At 43.3% G+C, this 22,744-nt stretch overlaps 1 protein-coding gene and 1 long non-coding RNA gene across 3 annotated transcripts in view; one reads left to right on the top strand and one right to left on the bottom strand.

Annotated features, from left to right (window-relative positions):
- PKHD1 (PKHD1 ciliary IPT domain containing fibrocystin/polyductin) overlaps positions 1-21,060 on the bottom strand; it is a 243,049-nt gene extending 221,989 nt beyond the window's left edge. For both annotated transcript variants that reach the window (XM_077926565.1, XM_077926566.1), the window contains exons 1-10: positions 20,858-21,060; positions 17,934-18,086; positions 16,247-16,324; positions 14,545-14,668; positions 11,704-11,803; positions 5,447-5,504; positions 4,537-4,615; positions 4,002-4,076; positions 2,417-2,481; positions 1,619-1,658 (exon numbers count right to left, since the gene is read on the bottom strand). In XM_077926565.1, the coding sequence (XP_077782691.1) occupies positions 1,619-1,658; positions 2,417-2,481; positions 4,002-4,076; positions 4,537-4,615; positions 5,447-5,504; positions 11,704-11,803; positions 14,545-14,668; positions 16,247-16,324; positions 17,934-17,985 (671 nt within the window). In that variant the 5' untranslated portion in view covers positions 17,986-18,086; positions 20,858-21,060. The remainder of the gene's footprint in view (positions 1-1,618; positions 1,659-2,416; positions 2,482-4,001; positions 4,077-4,536; positions 4,616-5,446; positions 5,505-11,703; positions 11,804-14,544; positions 14,669-16,246; positions 16,325-17,933; positions 18,087-20,857) is intronic.
- LOC144327339 (uncharacterized) lies at positions 225-5,520 on the top strand. Its single transcript, XR_013392426.1, has 3 exons — positions 225-429; positions 3,574-3,652; positions 5,232-5,520. It is a non-coding gene; the product is annotated as an uncharacterized LOC144327339 (long non-coding RNA).
- Positions 21,061-22,744: the final 1,684 nt, after the last annotated feature.

The raw sequence follows: 22,744 nt of genomic DNA, 5'->3' as shown, positions 1-22,744 counted from the left end.
TGGGATATGTAAGATATTCCAATGCAGAGTGAAAAATGTAAATGTGTGCAGAGCTGCAATAAGCTAGTTGTTCGGGGAACGCTTTCATCACTCACCCCATATGTCGTGGGAATCTGCTGCATTACTGACCTCCAGAGGGCGAACTTAGTTATTCATTCATTCATTCACTCATGAATTGCTTCCCATGAAACATCCTGAGGCTATTTAACAATAAGAGCACGAACGCTAGACTATATATAACACTGAGGCAAAAAGCTCCCCTTTGAAGGATTGTTGGGAAAGGTCTTCCATAGGTGACAAAAAGGCAATTGTCACAGTGTCTACATGATACGAAATGGGAGGTTATGTGCCACCACATTATAAGTCCGATTCCTACATCCTACGGAACGGACTTCCTGATGAGATAGAATCTGCTGGAAGATCAACTAGGTGAGACTTGTCTTTAAGCTTACACTGCTAAAATTGAGCTTACACTCAATGTATATGTCAAAATAATTTGTTCTCCTTGCTCCCCCTTCCGAAAATTGATTTTGCTGGAACTCCAGATGAAAAATAAAATAGTGGATTTCTGTCTTGATATGGTTCCAGAATCCACCAAGCTGAAACCAACTAGAAAGGTGCAAGTCACCTGTGGCTCATGTTAAGACTGGCTCATATATAAGCTGAGCCATCCCTACCACACACACACACACAGAGAGAGAGAGAGAGAGAGAGAGAGAGAGAGAGAGAGAGATCAGAACATAGCATCCCAACCATATACAAATGGCAATTTCATGCAGCCACAACAGGGGACTCTCCTGGCCATGCAAAATCAGTGACAACCCAGGGATCAGGGAAATGCAGGAGTTCACACCATTTCTGGCTTTCAAAGGCTGCTCTCACAAGTCCAGGGGAAAAAACCCTTCCACCTGTGCACAGCTAGCTCTTTGCAGTCAGGGAGTTTGAGGCATTAAATTATATTTGGCTGCCGAAGACTTTGCAGCCAAGCCCTGCACAGCCCAACGTGTCCCCTGGAAGGGATACCCCTGAACTTCAAAAGGCATCTTTGCAGCTAGAGGTTGGCTACAGCTTTGAAAGGCGTTGGTGCAAGGCAAGTTTTCAAAGACAGGCGACTGTTTGCCTCCTACCAGATGATTTTAGAATTTTAGCATCTTTAAATCTTCCTGTTGAAATGAATGGATACACTGTTCTCCAGGGATATCAGTGGGAAGATTTAATGACATTGCAGCTCCCCAAACGTCTCATAGGGGAGAAGCACCAGTCCACCAGTGGAAAAGAATCTCTTGTCCCACCTGCTCAGTGATGAATTGTTAGTTCTCCTCCACTTGCCATTCGGGGGCTGGGTGGGAAAAGCCAGGTACAATTTGGGACTTTCTAATGCTCATCTCTACCTTGAGGTGAGTATCAACAAGCTCTCAAAGCATATTTTCAGACCCAGACGCAGGAAACATCACTGACACCTTGAATGCCAACTTCTGAATACAACCACTTTCCAAAGCAGAAGGTGCATTTAAATAATACTTATATGAAAAAGAAGGCATTCAGAAACACAACATAACTATAAAACTAGCCATTTTTTTCAAAACAAAACAAAACAACTTAACCCTTACTTACTTACTTTCCTTTGTTAAACACTGTAAAGCTAACATTATGTGACCCTGTAAGAAGAGAAAAAGCACACATCTCAGTGCAAGAATGTGAATCATTTCATGTACGTACAGAGTAAACTAACGTGCCTCACTTGCTCTGAAATGCCCATGTCTTTTGCACCCAGTTCAGAACCATCGCCAGACACCTGACAAGCTGCTGTTTCTGCTCCATTTCCCCACCCCCCACCCCAACCACACCTCATGCTTCTTGGGAGGAATAACTCTTGCTAGGAGTGCCTGTTCTCTATGGCTCCAGCAAGGCATTCACTGTGATACACTTGTTGCTTACAGTTGGTGTTATGTACTGAAGTTCTCACCCTGGGCCAGCAGGGGGATATTGTAGATAGTTATGCAAATAAGGGATCGAAAGTGACATTCAGTGATTGGATAGTTTTAGAAAATTGTTACAGTTACATTGTACTGGAGCTCTGTATAAGCAGGCTGGCTGAACCCTTCAGTTCAGTTCAGTTCTGTTCTGGCCTGTGAATAAACAAGAGCTGTTTGAAGAATTGCTGTGTCGTCTGATATGTTCACCCACAACTTAACAGTTGGTATATCATGGCTGCCAAAAGTGTGAGCTGGGGGGAAATGCCCCAAGTAGCAAGAACAAAGAGAAAAGGAATCTGTAAGCAGCTCTCCCCTTTTCGAAAAGAGAATGGCCATACGGCCCATACGCCCAACGGTAGCCTTTTTTATGTTAGCCCTCTTGATTTTTATGTTACTGAATAAAATCAAGATTGCATGTTATTTCCCTGCTTTCCACTGACCAATATGGTTCCCTTCCACTCGGCATGCTACAGTTCCCAGACCGTGATCGACTTGAATGGGATATCTGCAAACAAAGGAAAATAAAATACAATGAACCATGAAGATGCAATAGAGGCAAAGGAAAGGAGATAGAACGTATTATGTGAAGCTGAGCTGAGTACTGTTCATTCACTTCAAAGATAGGAAAGGACTGGATGTGTTCTGCCAAATCCAAACCCATCACATCAAATGCTCAGCAAGTGATGTCTCAGCATCCATTGAGAAATTTAGTTTTGCCTGCCCTGATAATTTTGTGTCCCACTCTCCAATTTGTGTTGTCATTTGACCCCATGCAGACTGACTAAAGGTGGTAATAGGATATCGAGAAACAAATACTATTTTGTTCTAAAGGCCACAGCATATTTTTTATTTTTAGTGCTACCCATCAAAATGCTTTAAATATAAACATGAAAATGTAGTCAAGGGACACAACGTAGCTTCAGCACATGAACTCTGACAACAAATATTGATTCGCCTGCTTTAAACCTAATAAAGACAACAACTGGGAGAACTATCTGTCCATTTTTTGTGTGTTTTAGAAGCATTTTCAGCAGCTCAGGAACTGGGCCTCTAATGAAGAACTGAGATTACCGCATCTCAGACTTGGATCATCCACCCATGAAATTGGGAGGGGTGGAAATCACCTTGAATAGGGACAGGGAGCCCAAATATGGGCACTGAATCAGCTCTAAGTTATTCTGCCAGAGGGCATGACTAGAAAAAACTTTTAAATTGTATAATAAAGTTAATACTGGACCTGTTTTCTTTTGTTTTAAAGCCAGAAAAGTCACAGCCTAGCCTTGGAACTTTTAAATAATGATTCATTAAAATACCTAACAGGCGAGCTTCACTGTCTTCCTGTTTCAAAACAGAGGTCTTTACATCGAAAAGCAGCAGGAGAGGGCTTGATCGATTGACCTCATTGTGTTTGAATTATTGCATGATGTGATACACTAAGAACCTCACTCCTCTCAAGGACATCCATATACTCAGATACCACAACCAAAGCAGAACTCACAGGAACCATCATTCAGAACCCAAACCATGCTTTGAGTTTCTAACACAGCTAAACAATGATTTCGACTTCCTAATCTGCTTTCATTTTCTACCTTCTCAGTGGTCTATTCTGGAGGCAACAGCAACCATGGCGTGTTGATTCAGACACCACCACAAGACAGCGCAAACCAGAGTTAAAGGTAAAGGTAAAGGGACCCTGACCATTAGGTCCAGTCGTGACCGATTCTGGGGTTGCAGTGCTCATCTCGCTTTATTGGCCGAGGGAGCCGGCGTACAGCTTCCGAGTCATGTGGCCAGCATGACTAAGCTGCTTCTGGCGAACCAGAGCTTGTCCATAGAAATAATCATTTGGACCAATTTTGTAACTGAGGGTGGGGATGGAAGGACAGAAATTATATTTCATTGGCATCAAAACTATTAGTGTGCCTTCCCTAATTTAAATGAGCCCCAAATATGCTGCACCATTATAAGCTTTGTGAATTCTCACGGCAAAAAGCATTGCAATCAAAGCTGTGAGGAGCAACTTACATGCTGCGCATTTGCTTATTGGCAAGGGAACAAATGGTTATCCATCCATCGCTTTCTGCCTCGAGGATAACAGGGCTGGGGCAGAGAGAGGGAAGAAGCAATGCTAGTTCAAGGCAACCCATAATAATGCAAGTCCACAATACATTTCTCTCCCCCATGCACAGTAACAATCCAAATGTATTATTTAATTATCGTCAGGGTTGGGGCAGGGGCAGGCTTTGGAAATCTTTCGTAATATGGCAACCCCAAATGGATCTTCTCAATTTTGGGTCTTCTCAATTTTGAGCTTCCTTGGCTCAGTGATCCATTCACACCACCCTACATCCAACACTAGTTGGGGTGCAGGGCCTGTGGGCCTGCTCATGTTCTCGGAGTGCATCTCCCACCATGGCTGACCGTTGGCCATTCTGGCTGGGGCTGAGCGTGTTAGAGTCCAGCAACTGGAGAACCACAGTTCCCCATCCTGGAAATGCAAAGGGAATAACCCTATATCGAGTTGCACAGAGGAACTGAAGGAAGCAATAAACACACTTACCCATCAATAAAATCTGTGTTAAAGCTGTATGCATCAAATTCTTGGGCCAGGATAAGACCATAGACTTGCATTACATTTCCTAACAGGATAAGGATGGGGGTGGGGGAATTATTCAAAAGGCAAAATGAAAATCTGTGTAGAGGAAGATGGGGAGTTGGGTTTTACTGCCTTGATTTCTTCAGTGCAGTAGAAGATGCCCTCTGTAAGTATTATAAATCTAAAAATTATAAGCAAGAATCATAAAGAATAATACATAGATAACAAATTCTCCATGGCTGGTGTTAAGAGGAGTCAAAATTGTACTATTTTTATGTGGTATTTGTTAACATTAAAACAAAAGAGGTCAATACATTAGTCAGCATTATCCTGTATCTTATTTCAGGTCAGTATTATAACATTATATATAATTTTAAAGTTAACTCGGGGTTTCAGCATTATAATATTAACCTAAACTGCTTCTTAATATTATTGCCTTAATTGCTGTAATGAGCCTAACTAATGTTAATGACTTCGAAATAGCTTGGAGACACAATTCAGGATATAGAATGTAGGCTTATGCGCATTTAAAAAATCATGGGGATCGGAAGGTCAGAAAATCGTAATAATAGCCTGAAATAAGATACAGGAAAACACTGTTCATTGTTCTCTCTGGTATCTGCCGTATTCCCTTATTTTATGTTCCTTTTTGTGTATAGGACTCATCAGCCCGGGAATGTAGACCATCTAAGGAGAAGGAAGACTCTGATCCTAGACCCCCACGGCCTTGTGGGACATCTTCGGGAGAAGAAGCAAACCCTACACAAAAGTGAGCTCTTAAAAGCTCTTGATGAGTAAATCATAAATAAGTTGTTTTCCCCATTAATTGTATAAAGAAAGACATACGGTCTCCACGTTAAGGTCCATCCTTTACCTGGGACTCCATAGGGGGGGTCCACACGATAGACCACAGGAGTGTGTGCAACAGAGAACTGTTAAGAAAAGAATCTATATTATATTACATTGCCTTTCACAAAACTATTGCTTCATTCACATTTTTGGAGAGAGAGAGAGAGAGAGAGAGAGAGACATCAGTGTACTCTTGCCGTGTAGTGAGAATACTCTACTTATGTTGATGGTTGTCTGTACTCTGTCATTTTTGCAGAAGGCCAGAAAAATCACAGAATTAAGTATTAAGCCAGGGGTCAGCAAACTTTTTCAGCAGAGGGCCGGTCCACTGTCCCTCAGACCTTGTGGGGGGACGGACTATATATTGGGGGAAACAAGAAAAATGAACAAATTCCTATGCCCCACAAATAACCCAGAGATGCATTTTAAATAAAAGCACACATTCTACTCATGTAAAAACACACTGATTCCCGGACCATCCACAGGCCGGATTTAGAAGGCGATTGGGCCGGATTCGGCCCCCAGGCCTTAGTTTGTCTACCCATGTATTAAGCTAACTTAATTAATTAATTAATTAAGCTGAGCCAGACCAGAGTCTGGTGATGCAGTGCCTCAGAATTCCACTAGAGGGCTGGGGCCTTTCTCTGATTGGCTACCAAGGCAGCCAGCTGCTGAGGGGTGGAGCCTGATTTGATACCCTGAGACTACAATTCCCATCATCCCTGACCACTTGTCCTGCTAGCTAGGGACATGGGAGTTGCAGACCAAAAACATCTGGAGCGCTGAGGTTAAGGAAGCCTGCCCTAAGGAATTCTGCAAAATACTGGGCAATCCTAGCATTTTTTTCAGACTGCTTTTTCAGTGACACATCGCTTAGACATTTGTGGCATATTTTTCTAGTTTTGAATATTTTGAATGAATTTTTGGTTAGTGAATAAAATCCTGTCTCTTTCCCAAACCTAACTTCATCCAGTCACATTTGCATTCTGATACTTACTGGTATTAAAAACAATTCAAATATTCTCACCTTTCTCAAATATCCAATGTAGTCATATCCTGTTTTTCAATTATCTATGGTCCACAATTATAATAAATTATTCTTGAAATATGTATCAGTGACCTGTTTGTTAAATGTTATAATTGACATTCATTCCCACAAATCATTTGGGAAGAAGCCAGTGAAGGAACTATGGCTTGACCAGAACACATTTTGGCTTTTAATTGCCCCTCGTCTTTGCTTTCTCGGACACCTGACATTCTTTTGCCTGCTGGATTACAGGCAATTTCCACTCCACAAACCCAGTAGTCACTTTTAGTGTATATTACTGATACCATTAGCAATGCGGCCTCTCTGTGGTGTGGAGAATGCTAAAATTATTTTGGAAGGCCGCTTGTAATTGGAGCCTTAATTTACCTCTAATATCCGTAACTGCATTCAGTTCATTTTCAGACTTTCTTTTATAACAATTTTTATTGAGAGTTTTCAACATAAGATACAATAAAAACCAAACTAATCTAAAATAAAAAAGAAAGAAAAGAATAATAGAAAAGAAAGGAAGAATGAAAAAAAAATGTGCATATATAATATTAAGCCCTCTATCACTATACCTTGATCCTTATTCCACACACAGAAGAATGAACCCTCCCAGCTCCAACCTTCCCCCTTTTCCCTCAGCCTCACACCCTGAGAAAACATCTCTGGCCTGCCTCTCCTGCAGGTTCCTTCATCCCCTGTCCATCACCCATCCTCATCCACTCCAAATACAAATGGCATTTTAATATTTAGCATTTTTATTATTTTTGTTCCTAAAGTTAACCTGCAAAGATACTGGAAAGATTGGTGTCTATCAGTGGTGTATAGAAAATGCTGTTTGTTAACTGAATCCAGTTAATCACTGGATTAAAATAACCCTTCTCTAACTAGGTAAAGGTAAAGGTATCCCTGCCCGTACGGGCCAGTCGTGACCGACTCTGGGGTTGCGCGCTCATCTCGCTCAAGAGGCCGGGGGCCAGCGCTGTCCAGAGACACTTCCGGGTCACGTGGCCAGCGTGACGAAGCTGCTCTGGCGAGCCTGCACCAGCGCAGCACACGGAAACGCCGTTTACCTTCCCGCTATAAAGCGGTACCTATTTATCTACTTGCACTTAAGGGTGCTTTCAAACTGCTAGGTGGGCAGGAGCTGGGACCGAACGACGGGAGCTCACCCCGCCGCGGGGATTCAAACCGCCGACCATACGATCGGCAAGTCCTAGGCACTGAGGTTTTACCCACAGCGCCACCCGCGTCCCTACAGAGCTGCAAATAAAACGTTTTAAATGTGTTGTAAAGTACAATATACAAATGTGACACTAGATGGCGAAAGTGAGTTATGCAAAATTCAATGTATTTTTCAAAACTTTTTTTTTAAGTTGTTTTTTTTCTCACAGAATTTTTTATATGTGTGTAGATTCCACCAAGGGTCGTCTCTCTCCCCCCAGGTCAGTCAAGTGCAGTGGTAGGGTGGCAATGGGTAGGGCCGGGCGAGGCTTGTTGCTGCCCCCAGTGCTGGGCCTGGTGGCAGCCTGGGCCTGACTCTGCAAGGCGCAGCGTGCAATCCACCCCAGCGCCTAGCGGATCAGGCCCTTTGGATGTTGTCAAGGGGCGCAGGGCCTGCCGGCAGTGTCCACCTGGCTCTGCAAGGTGTGAGGTGAAGTCCACCCCAGCGCCTAGCCGAGTGGGGGTGTCTGGTGCTACTGACTTGCATCTAGTAAATAACTGTCTACTCAGAAGAAAGTTGCACTGAATTCAGTGGGCCTTACTCCTAGGTAAGGGTGCAGGGGGCTATAGTGTTTCATCTAGGCAGCCAGGGCTCCTCCGGATGACAAAATCTTTTTGCATCAGATCAGTGAGGACCACTTGCTTTTAAAAATTCTCCCATATATACAGAACTCCCTGTGTGCCTTTTGGACTGTATCTGTAGGTTTCCCCCTCTGTGTCAAATTACTGGGGTCAAATAAGTGTTGCTTACTTTTTATAATGGAAGATGAATCTTCCTCAGGAGGTTCTGGACTCTCCTTCTTTGGAGGCTTCTAAGCAGAGGTTGGGTGGCCATCTGTCATGGATGCTTTAGCAAAGTTTCCTACACAGCTGGGGTTTGCACTAGGAAGATGATTCTACGTTTTGCTGCTTCAGCAATATTTCATTGTGTTCCTATGATTTTATGTAATTGTAGTTTGCATAATTTATAAAAATTATAAATAAAACTTATTCTATTTATTAAGAAAATATTTCTACCAGTAGGATGGGAGGGGGCATAGGCGTAGCCAGGATTTTTGTTAAGGGGGGCAGAATTTGCATTGATTTTTATTTGGGGGGGGCAGCTGTCCCCTGCCTCCCTTGGCTATGCCCATGAGGGGGCACAGGAAGGAAACAAGGTTGGAAACGGGCCATGGTCAGAATAAGGTAGGGAAAGACTGGTTTAAAGTGCACACTTGTTGGTGAAACAAACCGACTTCATAACCCAATGGATTTAAGAAGGTTTGCTGTGAAACTGAGCAGAGTTTGTTTTATAGCTTGATCTCTGGTTTATTCACCACACTAAACAGAGATTCTGTGAAGGCTACCGGTTTCACAAGAGGAAGAGTGGCAGAGAGAGAGAGAATGAGAGTGAAGTTTCATTTTGGTTCACTGCAACTCATGCACATAGCGCTAAACCATAGTTTAGCATTGCATCGAATGTAGCTGGTGGCATCTCTACACTGACAACATGAAAGCAATGGCTTGTGGACTCTCACTCCTTGGAGGTTTTTAAGCAGAAGTTGGATAGCCCTCTGCCATGGTCCCTTTAGCCGAGATGCCTGCATTACAGGGGGTTGGACTAGATGACCCCTGGGTCCCTTCCAGCTCTAGAATTCTATGGTTCTAGATACGAAGGGATGCACACAATCAGTTGCGAGGCCAGGGATTCTTTACAAATAAGAACTGAAAAGCAGGCTTTCCGTAAGCTTCCATGATCTAGCACAACAGAACTGCCTTCCTTTACAGACACTGCCTCTTGCACTTCTCCCGCTAAGAGGAAGGTGAAGCAATCGGAATACTTAATGAATCTTCTCCTCTTCATGCTGATCATCAGAGGCACGAGGTCAGCCTCTGACTGCGCCACTGGGCACAAGCTGTGGGGAAGCAGAGGAGGAAGCGCAAGGAGAGGAAGGCAGTGGCCGCCAGCTGCTTGGAATACCTTCCGCAGGTTTCTCCAAACCTGTCACAGCCAGCAGCTGTCTACGTTTTTACAACTACCACAGAGAGAGAAAATTAATTTTTAATGTGCATGGCTCACAGGTTCTCGTGCCCCCAAACAAAGAGGCAGTGTGTGTTTTATTTCGCTTGGAATGTGTCTCATTAACTGCATCCCCTGGTGGCTTTTCATCAGCTCTCTAAGCTAGCTGAACTCCCAAACAACACCTTCGCTTTAATGTGCAATTTGCTGAAACATGGGACTCCTCATGCTCGATGCTGCAGAAAACCCTTGGTTGCACTTGTACACGACATGGTAAAAGTTCTGGCTCATTGGCGAGCAGAGACAGCTGAGTGAGCTCAGTGAGCAAAAGGCAAGCTTATTCTCTATTCCCAAACCACACATATCTCACCAGCCTTAGTGCCATTCCATGCTGATGTTGCAGTGACAGAAAGCTCATATGTACAGCCAGTTTACCAAATATTCTTCCACACAGCACTACCTCAAGTACAGAGAAATCTTCATTAGCTCTGGGCAGGATGACCCACAGAGAACATAGAGACAAGCAAACTGCTCTTGTCCCAGGGAACTGAGATCATTTGTATCAGCTTAGCAAGCAGCAGGGGCGATTTTATAAGTTCAGATATGTAGTAAGACTGGTTGCCTGTTTCAGTTTGATGAAACCACAAGAGATGGGTGCTCTGGGCATCTTTGACTGGTCTTAGGAATGTTGTGGTTGTGCCATGGCAAATGCTCAGAAGTGTATGCTCCTGAGTTAAAGTTCCATTGAAAATAAGTCCCAGCTGTCACCAAGCCTGCATGTTACACACATGTAACACACTAACATGTTACACACTAACAAACATATCAAGATGGAGGAGTATCAAAAAGATACTTTTGTTCTCACTGGGGCTAAATGAATTGTCAGGGGGCCAGCCCTGCGCTATTGGGGGATTCCTGGCTGCGTCATCCCCTAGCCGGCCAATCGGGTTGGTCCGGGGGTGTGGCATGCCCCATAAAGGCAGGACGCAGCCGGGCATCCCCCTCTTTGTCTGCCCACCAGCTGCTCCAGTTTTCCCACCCTCCTGCCCTCTAAGGTTTTCTTTCTCTGACCTTGCTATGGACCTCGGTTGGTTGCCACTGAGGGGCCTGGTAGGAATTTTCCCACTTGGCAAATTGGCACCAGCCACTTGGTTTTCACCTACCTCGTAGCAAAATCGTCACAACTTTCTGAGTATTGGCGGTTAGGCATTGGAATAGTTCTGTTAGGCAATGGAAAGAGGGGAGGTAGCGCCATCACCTGCCCCGCATATTGAAGGGTAGTCCGTTAAAGGATTCTGGGGGGCGTGGCCCTGTCCAAAGCCTAGGGAGGTTAGGGCCTAAGGCACAACCCCTATCGGTGACCCCGGGGGAGCTCCTAGTTGAAGTGCATCAGCAGGACTCCCCCTACTGGTGGTTAACCCTTCCTGGACTTCAAGCAGGTGGGCTGGAGTCAGATATAGTCGGTTAGGTCCAATGCCTAAGCCAATACTGCTCATCACCTGTAACCAATAAAGTTGTGGCCTTTTTTAGCCCATTAACCTTAATAATTGTGTCATGTGTCATTATTTCTATCTGGGGGGGTCGGGAACTCGCCACGCAAGAAGAGTGTGATTGCATAGGCTGTATGAGAATGAACTGGGTACAGATTAAGCATTTGCCTCCTCCTGCACCCTTTATTCCTTCCAATCCATGAGAGCAAGTTCCACTCCTATTCACAAGGTTATATCCAGAGTATGCCAATGTTTCCTTCCTCTGCCGTGCTTGCCAATGCCTGATGCTTTGCACCATCACTTGTACTGCAAAGCTTAGGTAGTCAAGGAGTTAAAGGACGTGTTCAATGTGCCATTGAGCCTGGGCATCTCATAAATGCAAGGATGAGCTAGGCTAAGGCTCAGAGCTAGCTCTAAATGTCTAAATTCTACCCTGCATTAAAATCATTATTTCTAACAATGTATTAATGGCCCATGTCCCATGGCCTGGCTACTGGATTGCTGCCAATCACACGTCCATCCCCTTGAATACATACCTGAAATGTGCAGTTGTCACAGTGCAACTCCTTCGTGTTGTTGACAATTTGCCCATTCAGAGTGAACTGGAGTTGGTAAAGTCCTCCCCACTGTGAGGCCCTTCAAGGGAAATAATAAGAGCAAAGGATAGCTAGCAAGCAGCATGAGAGAGACTGGAGTCCACCTTACTAAAACGTGAAGCTTAATATTGAAATGAGGCAGCTATGATTTCTCCCACCCAGTTCCCACCCATCTTGTCATTAACTCCCCTGCGTCTTCTGTAGGAGAAAAACACACACACAAAATGGGTTCAGAAGAGCAGAGAAGGAAGGCCTGGGAGGAGAAGACCATGGAGAAGAAAACATGGCTGCCTCATCTCCCGTGTGCTTCACTGATATAATATAGTCTGTGGGGAGAACCTAGGAAAGCTAATAGAGCCTGATCCTCTGCTGGGGGGGGGGTTGCAGGAGGGGATTTCGGAATAGGACTAGGTCTGTTAACTTCTATTTTATGCCATCTCAGAACCAGGACTTTCTAAACTTACATAAAATTCAGTTAACTCCACCGCCACCACTTTGCAAATTCAGGTGGTGATATAGGGTTTCCACCTTTTTTTCTAGAAATAGGGCTGTGTCTTTCACAGTTAACGGCATGTAGTCACTGAACGGGTAAAGCTTTTCTTCAACAGATGTACAGTAACATGAAAATCTTCACCTTCTGGATTGCTGCTCATTATGTGACTTTTAAAAGAAAAACTGCTCTCCCAGAAAAACAGTGGTGTGATATTTTTACTGGAGGGTTGGGGGAGGGGAGTGGGGAAGAATAGCACAGGAGACAGCTGCAAATTGCTACCCAAGTGCAGCAGGTCAAAGTTTTAACTTAGTAATAATTATCCAGAAACCCAGTCTTTAAACTTAAGCTTTTTTCTCTCTTTCTCTTCAGGGCACAGGTATGCGCCACACTTGTTAATCATTGTCGTTAACATTTTAAATTCTGATTTCCTGCTTGGCACTTGGTGAAATCCTTGTTATGGTCTGGAATATAAACTAATGCTACTTTTCTTATAACTTTTCTCATCCACATATACTTTTCCTATTAAAGTCCCTGTCCAATAAAAATTAATAAATTCACAACCAAGGCATAAAAGCGGGGCGGGGGGACATGACTCTTGTTGGTGTATCTTTCTAATATTACAGCTACACTAGGGTGTCAAGCATTTTGAAGATCTAAATAGACTTGAAATGTTCTTTGAACGGAAAGACGGAAAGACAATGAGTTTTGCTTAATTAAAAACTGAGAGGTAACGAAGTATTTGTTACTGAGCTGGTGCTTCAAGCAAAGGCTGGTGCCAAGAGGCCTGCAATAAGCCCTGAAGAACAAGTTTATTCAGGACTTTTTGAGCAAAAAATGAAATGCTGGAACTCTTATCTTAATATGCTAAGGGTGTCAGCACAAAATGGCAGCAAAAAAAGAAGAAGAGGTGCTGATATCAGTGAGTATGGTCACACACAAAAAGCACTGAGGTTTTATAGATATAGACAGACAGACAGATATTCTATCCTTGAAACATGCCCATGGTAGCTGACAAGTATAGATATATAGAAAATTAACAGTACAACCCTATGGTATATCTTCAGAAGGACTGCAACTGAAAATAATTAAAAACGGAGAAACATTGCATAAAAAGGGGAAAAAAACAATCAAGAAATGGAGTTAAAGCATAACAAAAGAGCAGGAAAAATGTTAACACCATAGCAAGACCATCCAAGGTTGCCATATTTTGAAGAGCAAAAAAGAGGACATTTGCAGACTTCTACTTGGAACTTGGACCCGGAAATGTCTGCGGACAGCGCTGGCCCCCGGCCTCTTAAGTGAGATGGGTGCACAACCCTAGAGTCTGTCAAGACTGACCCGTACGGGCAGGGGTACCTTTACCTTTACCTTACTTGGAACTATGGATCACTATGACAACTCTACCCATGAAAAAGAGGGCGTGTCCTGGAAAAAGATGACATGTGGCAAGTAATCCTGCAGGCCCTATAATATGTCTGTCTTTACTGATGTCAGTCTAGCTCTAGTGGTGTAGTTTTCTGTTTTTATGGTGAATTTTTATTGTTTTTATCCTCTACAAGTTGTTGGGGGTTTTTTACGTTTTTACGTACACCGCTTAGAAATTCTGAAAAGCATGCTGTAAATAAATATATAAAAAATAAAACCCTGGGCAAGGACTTCTGCATGCACAATGGGGCCTTCTCCCCTCCCCCCTCCATGCTGCCTCAAATTGGGGGCTGTCGGGGGCTGTCAGGAGAACCCCCAGAGCAGCATGCAGCGGGGGGAGAGGGATCATTCTGTCTGGGAAGCCACAATGCTTGCCCTGATGGAGCAGTTGCCTCAGGACAATGTTTACTTTTTCTTCATGCTTTGAGAAGCTCCCGGTTTGAATCGTCGGTGGCACGTTAAAGGGGGCAGGAGGCAGTGGATGAGGACGTTTCCTGCTTGAGAACCTGCCTCCGTGTTGGGTTTGGATCCCTTCCTCCATGTAGGAGACTCATTGCTTGTTGCAATAAGATACACTTCCTGAATTGATGTTCATTACATTCATTAGTAAGGTTGAAGCATGTAAGGAATGTAGGTCCATTCCCACAACCTACAAGAGCACATTGTAAACTCACATATATCAACAGAATGCTTCTCTAACATGGTTTTGGGATGTCCCATTAGTCCCATTAGACCCAGCCAGGGAGATGGTCAGGGATGATGGGGCCTGCAGTTCAGCATCTGGATGGCTCCAGATTGACTAATCTGGATCTCTGCTATTGTGCTCTGCCCCCGATAATAGCACTGCAAAGAACCTTCCTTACCTTGTTTGGCATTTTGTGGTGGACAGATCAAAACTGACAGGCTGAATGTCACACAGTACTGTAGGCAGCACTGAATTCAAGAACGACACTTCCAGGTGAGACCAATTGATGGGATATGAGAGGCCTAATGGTGGAACACAGCAACATTTTAAGGCACAGAAGGTGAAACGGGATAAACACTGATCTCCTGTCTGACAATATGTGCAGGGCACAGAGGATGTTGTGCATAACAGCACCATCATATATCACAATCCAGACACTTCCAAGCCCTTAATAAATTCTGTGCCTTTTCCAATTTACAATATCATTTTTGAGAAGAGGCAACTAGAACTGTACACAGTACTCCAAGTGCTGTTATACCATAGATTTCTAAGGCATTATGATATTGGCAGTTTTATTTTCAGTTCTATTCCTAATTATCCTTTGCATGGAATTAGCCTTTTTCATAGCTCCTGCACACCAGGCCAACCCTTTCATCAAGTTGCTGTTCTCATTCCTGGTCAGACACTGCCAGTTTGAACTCCATGAACATATAGGGGAATTTAATATTTTTGGGGGCACAATGTGGATCACTTTACATATGTTTACAATGAATTTTATTTGCCTCTTGTCATGGGACATGAGGATAGATCATCCTGTGCATCACTAATGGTGAAAGAGGAGGAAGCAGAGAATGGGGGGGAAATGGCCAGTTCTCACAATGGAAGGATATAAGAAGTGGATTCTCCTAAGGATCTGTATTGGAGCATGTGCTTTTTAACTTGCTCATAAATGACCTGGAGTTAGGGGTGAGCAGTGAAATAGCCAAGTTTGCTGTTATCAAGGTGTTCAAGGCAGTTTTGAAAGAGAGAGAGAGAGAGAGAGAGAGAGAGAGAGAGAGAGAGAGAGAGAGACCATGAGGAGCTCCAAAAGCATCTCTCCAAACTGGGCAAATTGGCCATAAAATGGCAAACACAATTCGGTGTACACAAGTGCAAAATGATACAATCTGTGGCAAAAAAATAATAATTCTAACCTCACTTACAGGATCTGAAGTGGAAGTTACTGACCAGGAAAGAGAATTTGGGGTTGTGCTGGACAGCTCAATGAGGATGTTGACCCACAATGTGGCAGCTGTGAAACTGTGGGTTTCAAGTTAGGAATCATTAATGAAAGGGACTGAAAATAAAATTATCAATATAATAATGCTATTTTAGGAATCAACAGTGCAATTGCATTTAGAATACTTTGTTTGCAGTATTGCCCATTGACTCTCACATAGCAGAGAATATCTTCTCTAGGATTATGTGGGCTGACACACGTGAGCAGTAATTAAAGTGTGCTTCTTGCTTTAAAACTATTGTTTTCACCCACATGCAAATTTAATCAGATTAATTGATAAATTACCATTGGTTGACAAAATCACACATGATTAATCTCAGTGGTGTAGCGTGGGTTGTCAGCACCCGGGGCAAGGCAAGTAATTTGCGCGCCCTAACCCTTGGAGCCAGGTAGGGGCAGAGAGCTGCGAGTGCGAGCATGCCACCCCCCACCCCCAGGTGCGGCCGGCCCCCCTGCACCCCCCACGCTACGCCACTGATTAATCTAGTAACATTTTCTTTTAAAAATTGGGTTGAGGTGCCACAAAGAGCAGCTAGTCTTATGACTGTCCCTTTTTGTCTAGAAATACCACCAACAGTTTCTGAGGGGCCCGAAAATCTACCCTCATATCTCAGTGTGATCCAGGTTCCACCGCCAATGCTGCCTTCCTTTGGCTCCATGGTTAGCTTTGCCAACGTAACTAAAAAAAGAACCACACATGCAATGAATTATATAATGGTACATCAAATGGCTTTTCTTCTTAAAAGAACAATCTATTTGTAAAGGCCTTTTGGAGGATATGGATGCAGACTGAGCAGAACTGGGAGATCGTGAAAGGTTTGTGAAGGTCTCTTCCTATGAAAGAGACTCCTGCGTGTTCCATACCTCCCTCTGAAAAAACAAAGCCCTGCTGGACAGAGCCTTGATGGAATGGAGGCAGCAACACTGGTTGTCTTTGCAGCTCTCCCTGCCACGTGGCAGGCCTGATTAGGAACCTGAACACATGCTTGGCCAGCTCCTGGGTGAGATATATGCCACTCAGTCCAGTCCTTGCCCAGTCCATTTCATCAACTGCAGCTCCTCAGAATAAAGGTAAAGGTAAAGGGACCCCTGACCATTAGGTCCAGTCGTGACCGACTCTGGGGTTGCGGTGCTCATCTCACTTTACTGGCAGAGGGAGCCGGCGTACAGCTTCTGGGTCATGTGGCCAGCATGACTAAGCCGCTTCTGGCAAACCAGAGCAGCGCATGGAAATGCCGTTTACCTTCCCGCCGGAGCGGTACCTATTTATCTACTTGCACTTTGACATGCTTTCGAACTGCTAGGTTGGCAGGAGCAGGGACTGAGCAACGGCAGCTCACCCCGTCACGGGGATTCGAACCGCCGACCTTCTGATCGGCAAGTCCTAGGCTCTGTGGTTTAACCCACAGCGCCACCCGCATCCCGCTCCTCAGTATACTAAGGGGCAAAACAGACTCCGCAGTGCAGGAGTAGGCACTCAGGAACAATAATGCCCATGGCCTTACGAGCCTCCCCATTCCATAGTGGAACTAAGGCCTCAGCAGGAACTCTGGAAAGACCCCTGGGCAGGGGGTGGACCCAGAGCAGCCAGGAATCTTCCCAGCTCACATTTTTTAAAAAAGAAAAATATTTATGTTGGGCTGCAATAAGCAAAACACATACAGTGGTACCTCGGGTTACCTACGCTTCAGGTTACAGACTCCGCTATCCCAGAAATAGTACCTTGGGTTAAGAACTTTGCTTCAGGATGAGAACAGAAATCGTGCTGTGGTGGCACTGTGGCAGTGGGAGGCCCCATTAGCTAAAGTGGTGCTTCAGGTTAAGAACAGTTTCAGGTTAAGAACGGACCTCCGGAACAAATTAAGTACTTAACCCGAGGTACTACTGTACTGTATGCTATTGGTCACAAAAACATGCTTCAGCAAACTCAGACATACTGAGCATCCCTTGAATACGCCAGCGTATTTCCTTATTAAAGAGTATTTGATCTAGTATGATATCATAATGCATGTGCTTCAAAAGTAACTGCAATGGTTTACGTCATGTTTTAGTTAACAACAAATTCTTTACTATTGCAACTGAATACATGATGAGGCAGTAAAGAAGGTCGCTAATTGGAAGTTTAGAATTTATTGTTATTATTATTATTTATTAAATTTGTATAGCAGATTGACTAAGGCAAGTTTGACAGGCCAAGCTGGTGACAGAATTTCTACAAAGCACACAGGCAAACTCTTATCTCTTTGCCACGGTGCTGATGCTCAGTAGTGCAACTTGATAAGACTCACCTCCGAAGAAAAGCAGCAAAGCCTCAAGGAAGGATGGCATCCGAAACTCCATCTCTAACCTCTTCCTCTGCTTTCGACAATAGACTTTCTCACTGAGATCACTGCCTCATTCATAATCAGAGCTCAGAGGGTTGGTTCTCTCACATGTATTCCCTGCAAAAGAAACATGTCTTATATGCTGTTTTTCTTTATTAATATTAAAGACCTTTGGGGCAAACAGCTTGATGCCCAGAAGACATTTCAATACCAATTCAGAATTCTTCTTCTTAAGAGCATCTACAGACCAATTCAGAATTACTACATGGAACAAAAAAAAAACAACAAAAAAAAAAACCAGCCTGAAAGAAAGCTTTTGTATTATCTTAATCAGAATATATGGGAGATGATAGATGATAGATAGATGATGATAGATATAGATAGATAGATGATAGATAGATGATAGATAGATGATAGATGATAGATAGATAGATAGATAGATAGATAGATAGATAGATAGATAGATAGATAGATATAGATAGATAGATAGATAAATGATAGATAGATAGATAAATGATAGATAGATCGATAGATCAATAGATCAATAGATAGATAGATAGATAGATGATAGATAGATAGATAGATAGATAGATGATAGATAGATAGATAGATGATAGATAGATAGATGATAGATAGATAGATAGATAGATATAGATAGATAGATGATAGATAGATAGATGATAGATGATACACAGACAGATAGATATCTGTTACCACATCCTTTGTATGAGTGTGTGTGTGTGTGTGTGTGTGTGTGTGTGTGAGAGAGAGAGAGAGAGAGAGAGAGAGAGAGAGAGAGAAGTCTACTCTGCTGGTAGATTTAAGCTCCCATTTAAGGTGCTGTGTTTTGAGGCCATCTGCTGAGGGCATTGGTGCCCACCTTGCCATCAGAAGTGAGGTGTGGCAACTGGATAGGCTTTTCCAGCTCCCATGCCCTGTTTGTGGAACTCTCTTCCCAAGGGGGAACACCTTTGTTATCGTTCAGGAATGAGGTCCAAACATTTGTGTTTACCTAGGCTAGGGCTTGCCGATCAGAAGGTCAGCGGTTCAAATCCCCGCGACGGGGTGAGCTCCCGTTGCTCAGTCCCTGCTCCTGCCAACCTAGCACGTCATGTGCAAGTAGATAAATAGGTACCGCTCCAGCGGGAAGGTAAATGGTGTTTCCGTGCGCTGCTCTGGTTTCGCCAGAAGCGGTTTAGTCATGCTGGCCACATGACCCGGAAGCTGTCTGTGGACAAACACCGGCTCCCTCGGCCTGAAAGCAAGATGAGCCCCGCAACTCCAGAGTCGTCTGTGACTGGACCTAACAGTCAGGGGTCCCTTTACCTTTACCCTTTACTAGACCATAAATAAGGCTGATCGCCGAAGAACTGATGCTTTTGAATTATGGTGCTGGAGGAGACTCTTGAGAGTCCCATGGACTGCAAGAAGATCAAACCTCTCCATTCTGAAGGAAATCAGCCCTGAGTGCTCACTGGAAGGACAGATCCTGAAGCTGAGGCTCCAATACTTTGGCCACCTCATGAGAAGAGAAGACTCCCTAGAAAAGACCCTGATGTTGGGAAAGATGGAGGGCACAGGGAGAAGGGGACGACAGAGGATGAGATGGCTGGATAATGTTCTCGAAGCTACCAGCATGAGTTTGACCAAACTGCGGGAGGCAGTGGAAGACAGGAGTGCCTGGCGTGCTCTGGTCCATGGGGTCACGAAGAGTCAGACACGACTAAATGACTAAACAACAACAACAGGCTTCAGTTATATTGGCTGATTTGAACTGAATGTTGTATTCTGCCGTTTTGTTTTAGTTTTGTTATATTATAATTACATGAATGTTAGTACCTCATATTTGGTGGGGATGCAGAGAAGGCCTTCTCCGTGGTGGTTCCTCCAGGCAACCTTGAAACTCCCTTCCTAGAGAAGCCAGTCTGACTCCCACCTTGTACTTCTGCCAGCAGATGAAGAAGACCTTGTTCCAACAGGCTTTGGGGAACTGACTACTTTAAAGGAAAGGGCTGGTGCTGTGATGTTTTTGTTGTAATTATCTAAATTGTTTTAGTAGATCATTCATATATAGAAAGAGTTTTAGTTCTTTTAATGTTTAACTGTTCTTTATTGATTGGGGGGGGTTCTCTATGTTTTTAACTATTTATTTGATCTATAAGCTGACTTAAGTCCCTGTCAGGGGAAAAGGCTGGATATAAATAAATATATTGATGGGTGGGTGTGTTAACAATAGGTTTTATTTTAAAGAAACATTTGGAGATGAAGTTCTATAGTTAATTTATAATTTAATTAAAAACAAACAGATCTCACAATTCAGATAGGTAGCCCTGTTGGTCTGAAGCCGTCAAAATAAAATTGTCCAGTAGCACCTCAGAGACCAACTAAGTTTGTTCTGGGTATAAGCTTTCATGTGCATGCACACTTCTTCAGATCTCACAATTAGGAGCGAAATCAAGTAGACCAGCTGCTTGGCTCTGCAGAACTTGCAATGTGACAAGATCCACAAAGTACCAGTTCTACACTTGTAAGAAATAATTCTTTTGTTGTGGCAGCAACTTCCTGCCCATTGACATCATGCAGGCACCATCACAGTATTCTTTTCGGCAACCGCTTAAAGTACTTTTCTTTATGCAAGCCTATCTAGTATGTAGATATTTATTTTAAAAGTTTCTTAATACTTGCTTTTAGCTGTTTTACTGACAATTTAAATATTTCTTCTAAACCACTTCCATGTTTTATTACAATCAAACAGTATAGATATTTTGTTAGACAGACAGACAGATAGACCGGTCCTCCCCAAGATACATGTGCAACAAACAAGCATTTTCTCAATATGCCACAATCACCAGTGAGTTTATATGCTTCAAAATTCTGCTATTGCATACCTTTATAGTACTTGTTCCTCCTCCAGTTTTCTGATCCAATAATTAGGCAGTGGTATATGGAGTTTCAAAATTAACCATTTTCAAAGTCCTATAATTTAGTTCTGTTCCATTGTTTCAACTCGTACTGGATTTTTAAATAGCCAACAATAGCTTTTGCTTTTCCAGAAACTGGAAAAAGCTGTACCGTAACTAAAACTAGTGTGTGACCAATCTGAATGCTTGCGGTAGCAGGGGTGTGAGTGATTTTTCTCGGGGCAAGCTTACTTATTAACGTAAGCTACTTATGCCATTAAGCCAGCTTGCCACAAGCCTTTTTTTCATGGTGATACAGAAGTAGCTTGGGACATTTCTCTTAATCTTATTTAATAATTTTAAAGAGAGAGAGAAATGCAATTTGAAATATACATTCTAACTTTTTTTAATTTTTCATGTATGAAAATAATATAAGCAATTGTCATTTAACAGTCCTTTAGTTTTGAGGACTATTCTACATGTGAGGAACACATAGATGATTTGTAGGTTTCCACAATCTGTATCCTCTAGATATTTTGCTCTACAGCTCTCATCATGGTTAAGGAATAATGGCAAAAGATTATAAAGGTAATTTCTGGATTAACATATTTTTTGAAATAAAATAGAAGTTAATAGGGATTTGTTATTTTCGGGAATACTGGGAAATAACAAAGTAAAAAGTAATAAGCAAGAGTTGTACAAGATTATGATTTTAGCTGGAATGACAGTTATTGTTCTGGGATGGAAAGAAAAGGCCAAATGGAGTATGGAAAAATGGAATGATTATGTTTTTGAATACGTACAATCAGAAATATTCGCACAGATAGTGGCAGAGGATAGATGGGAAAATAAATGCAAAAGAATCACAAATAAATGGGCATTTTACAGGGACTGGATAGAAAGGGGGGAAGCCAACCCTAACATACAAGCTCAAATGAACAGACTGTGTACATGGATAAAGATATGAAGAAGGAAGGCCTGATCAGGGAGGAGGGGGGAGGGGAATTATTTTTTTAAAAAGTAAACTGGATAGTATTTTGAATTGATTTTGTTATGTAAGCCTTTTTCAGAAACTATATATACTAATGTTATGTAGTTGCGTGTGTAGGTCCCCAGGCCACCCCTCAAATAACTTCACACATAACACGTAATTTTAGTTTTGGTTTTTGGGCACTATTTTGGCCACAACTTTATTAAAATACAAAATCAGTGAGTGGTTGTTTAGACATTGGTTATGACTATCTGTCCCCCGCCTGGGACAGAACTGACATCCCGAGGTCCGAGCGGTAGCCAGTAGAAGAGAAAGTCAAACTTGGGGGTCACTTGAGCTAAGCGTCGGACCCACGCCGCTCACCCCAGCAGCTCCCCGAAAGCTTGCCTGCCCGGTCCTATAACAAGGATTCCCATAACAGGGATTGGACGAAATCGTGGCAAGCCCCAGGATTCCTTTAACGGAATTCCCTTCCAGCACCATTGGAGGGGCAGGCACAGCCTATCCTGACCCCTCCACCACCAGTTTTTTATAACCAATGCCTAACCGCAACCTTACAAGTTGTGACAAATTGCTGAGTAGTAGGCAAAAACCAAATGGCACGGCCAATCACCAAATGGCAAAATTCCTACTAGGCCCCTGCGCCAAGGCAGGCGACCCCATGACAGGCAAAGCAAGGTCAACCGGAAAAGAGGGTGGGCGGGTGATCCGGTGCACTCTGCAAAGAGAAAGAGAAACCAGAGTGCACCAATATTTAAAGACTATGGTCCCACCCACCCAATTTGCAACATACAATTTGCCCCAGCAACCCGGTTACCCAATCATGATGCCAGGCAACAACTATTAACCTGCCTGGCAACAAGAGGCCTGGCCCGGTGGCCCAC

The sequence above is a fragment of the Podarcis muralis genome, chromosome 3 (assembly GCF_964188315.1).
Source record: "Podarcis muralis chromosome 3, rPodMur119.hap1.1, whole genome shotgun sequence".
In the NCBI taxonomy this organism is placed as follows: domain Eukaryota; kingdom Metazoa; phylum Chordata; class Lepidosauria; order Squamata; family Lacertidae; genus Podarcis; species Podarcis muralis.
Note: the sequence above shows the minus strand (reverse complement) of the source record. Positions and strands in the feature narration are given on the sequence as shown.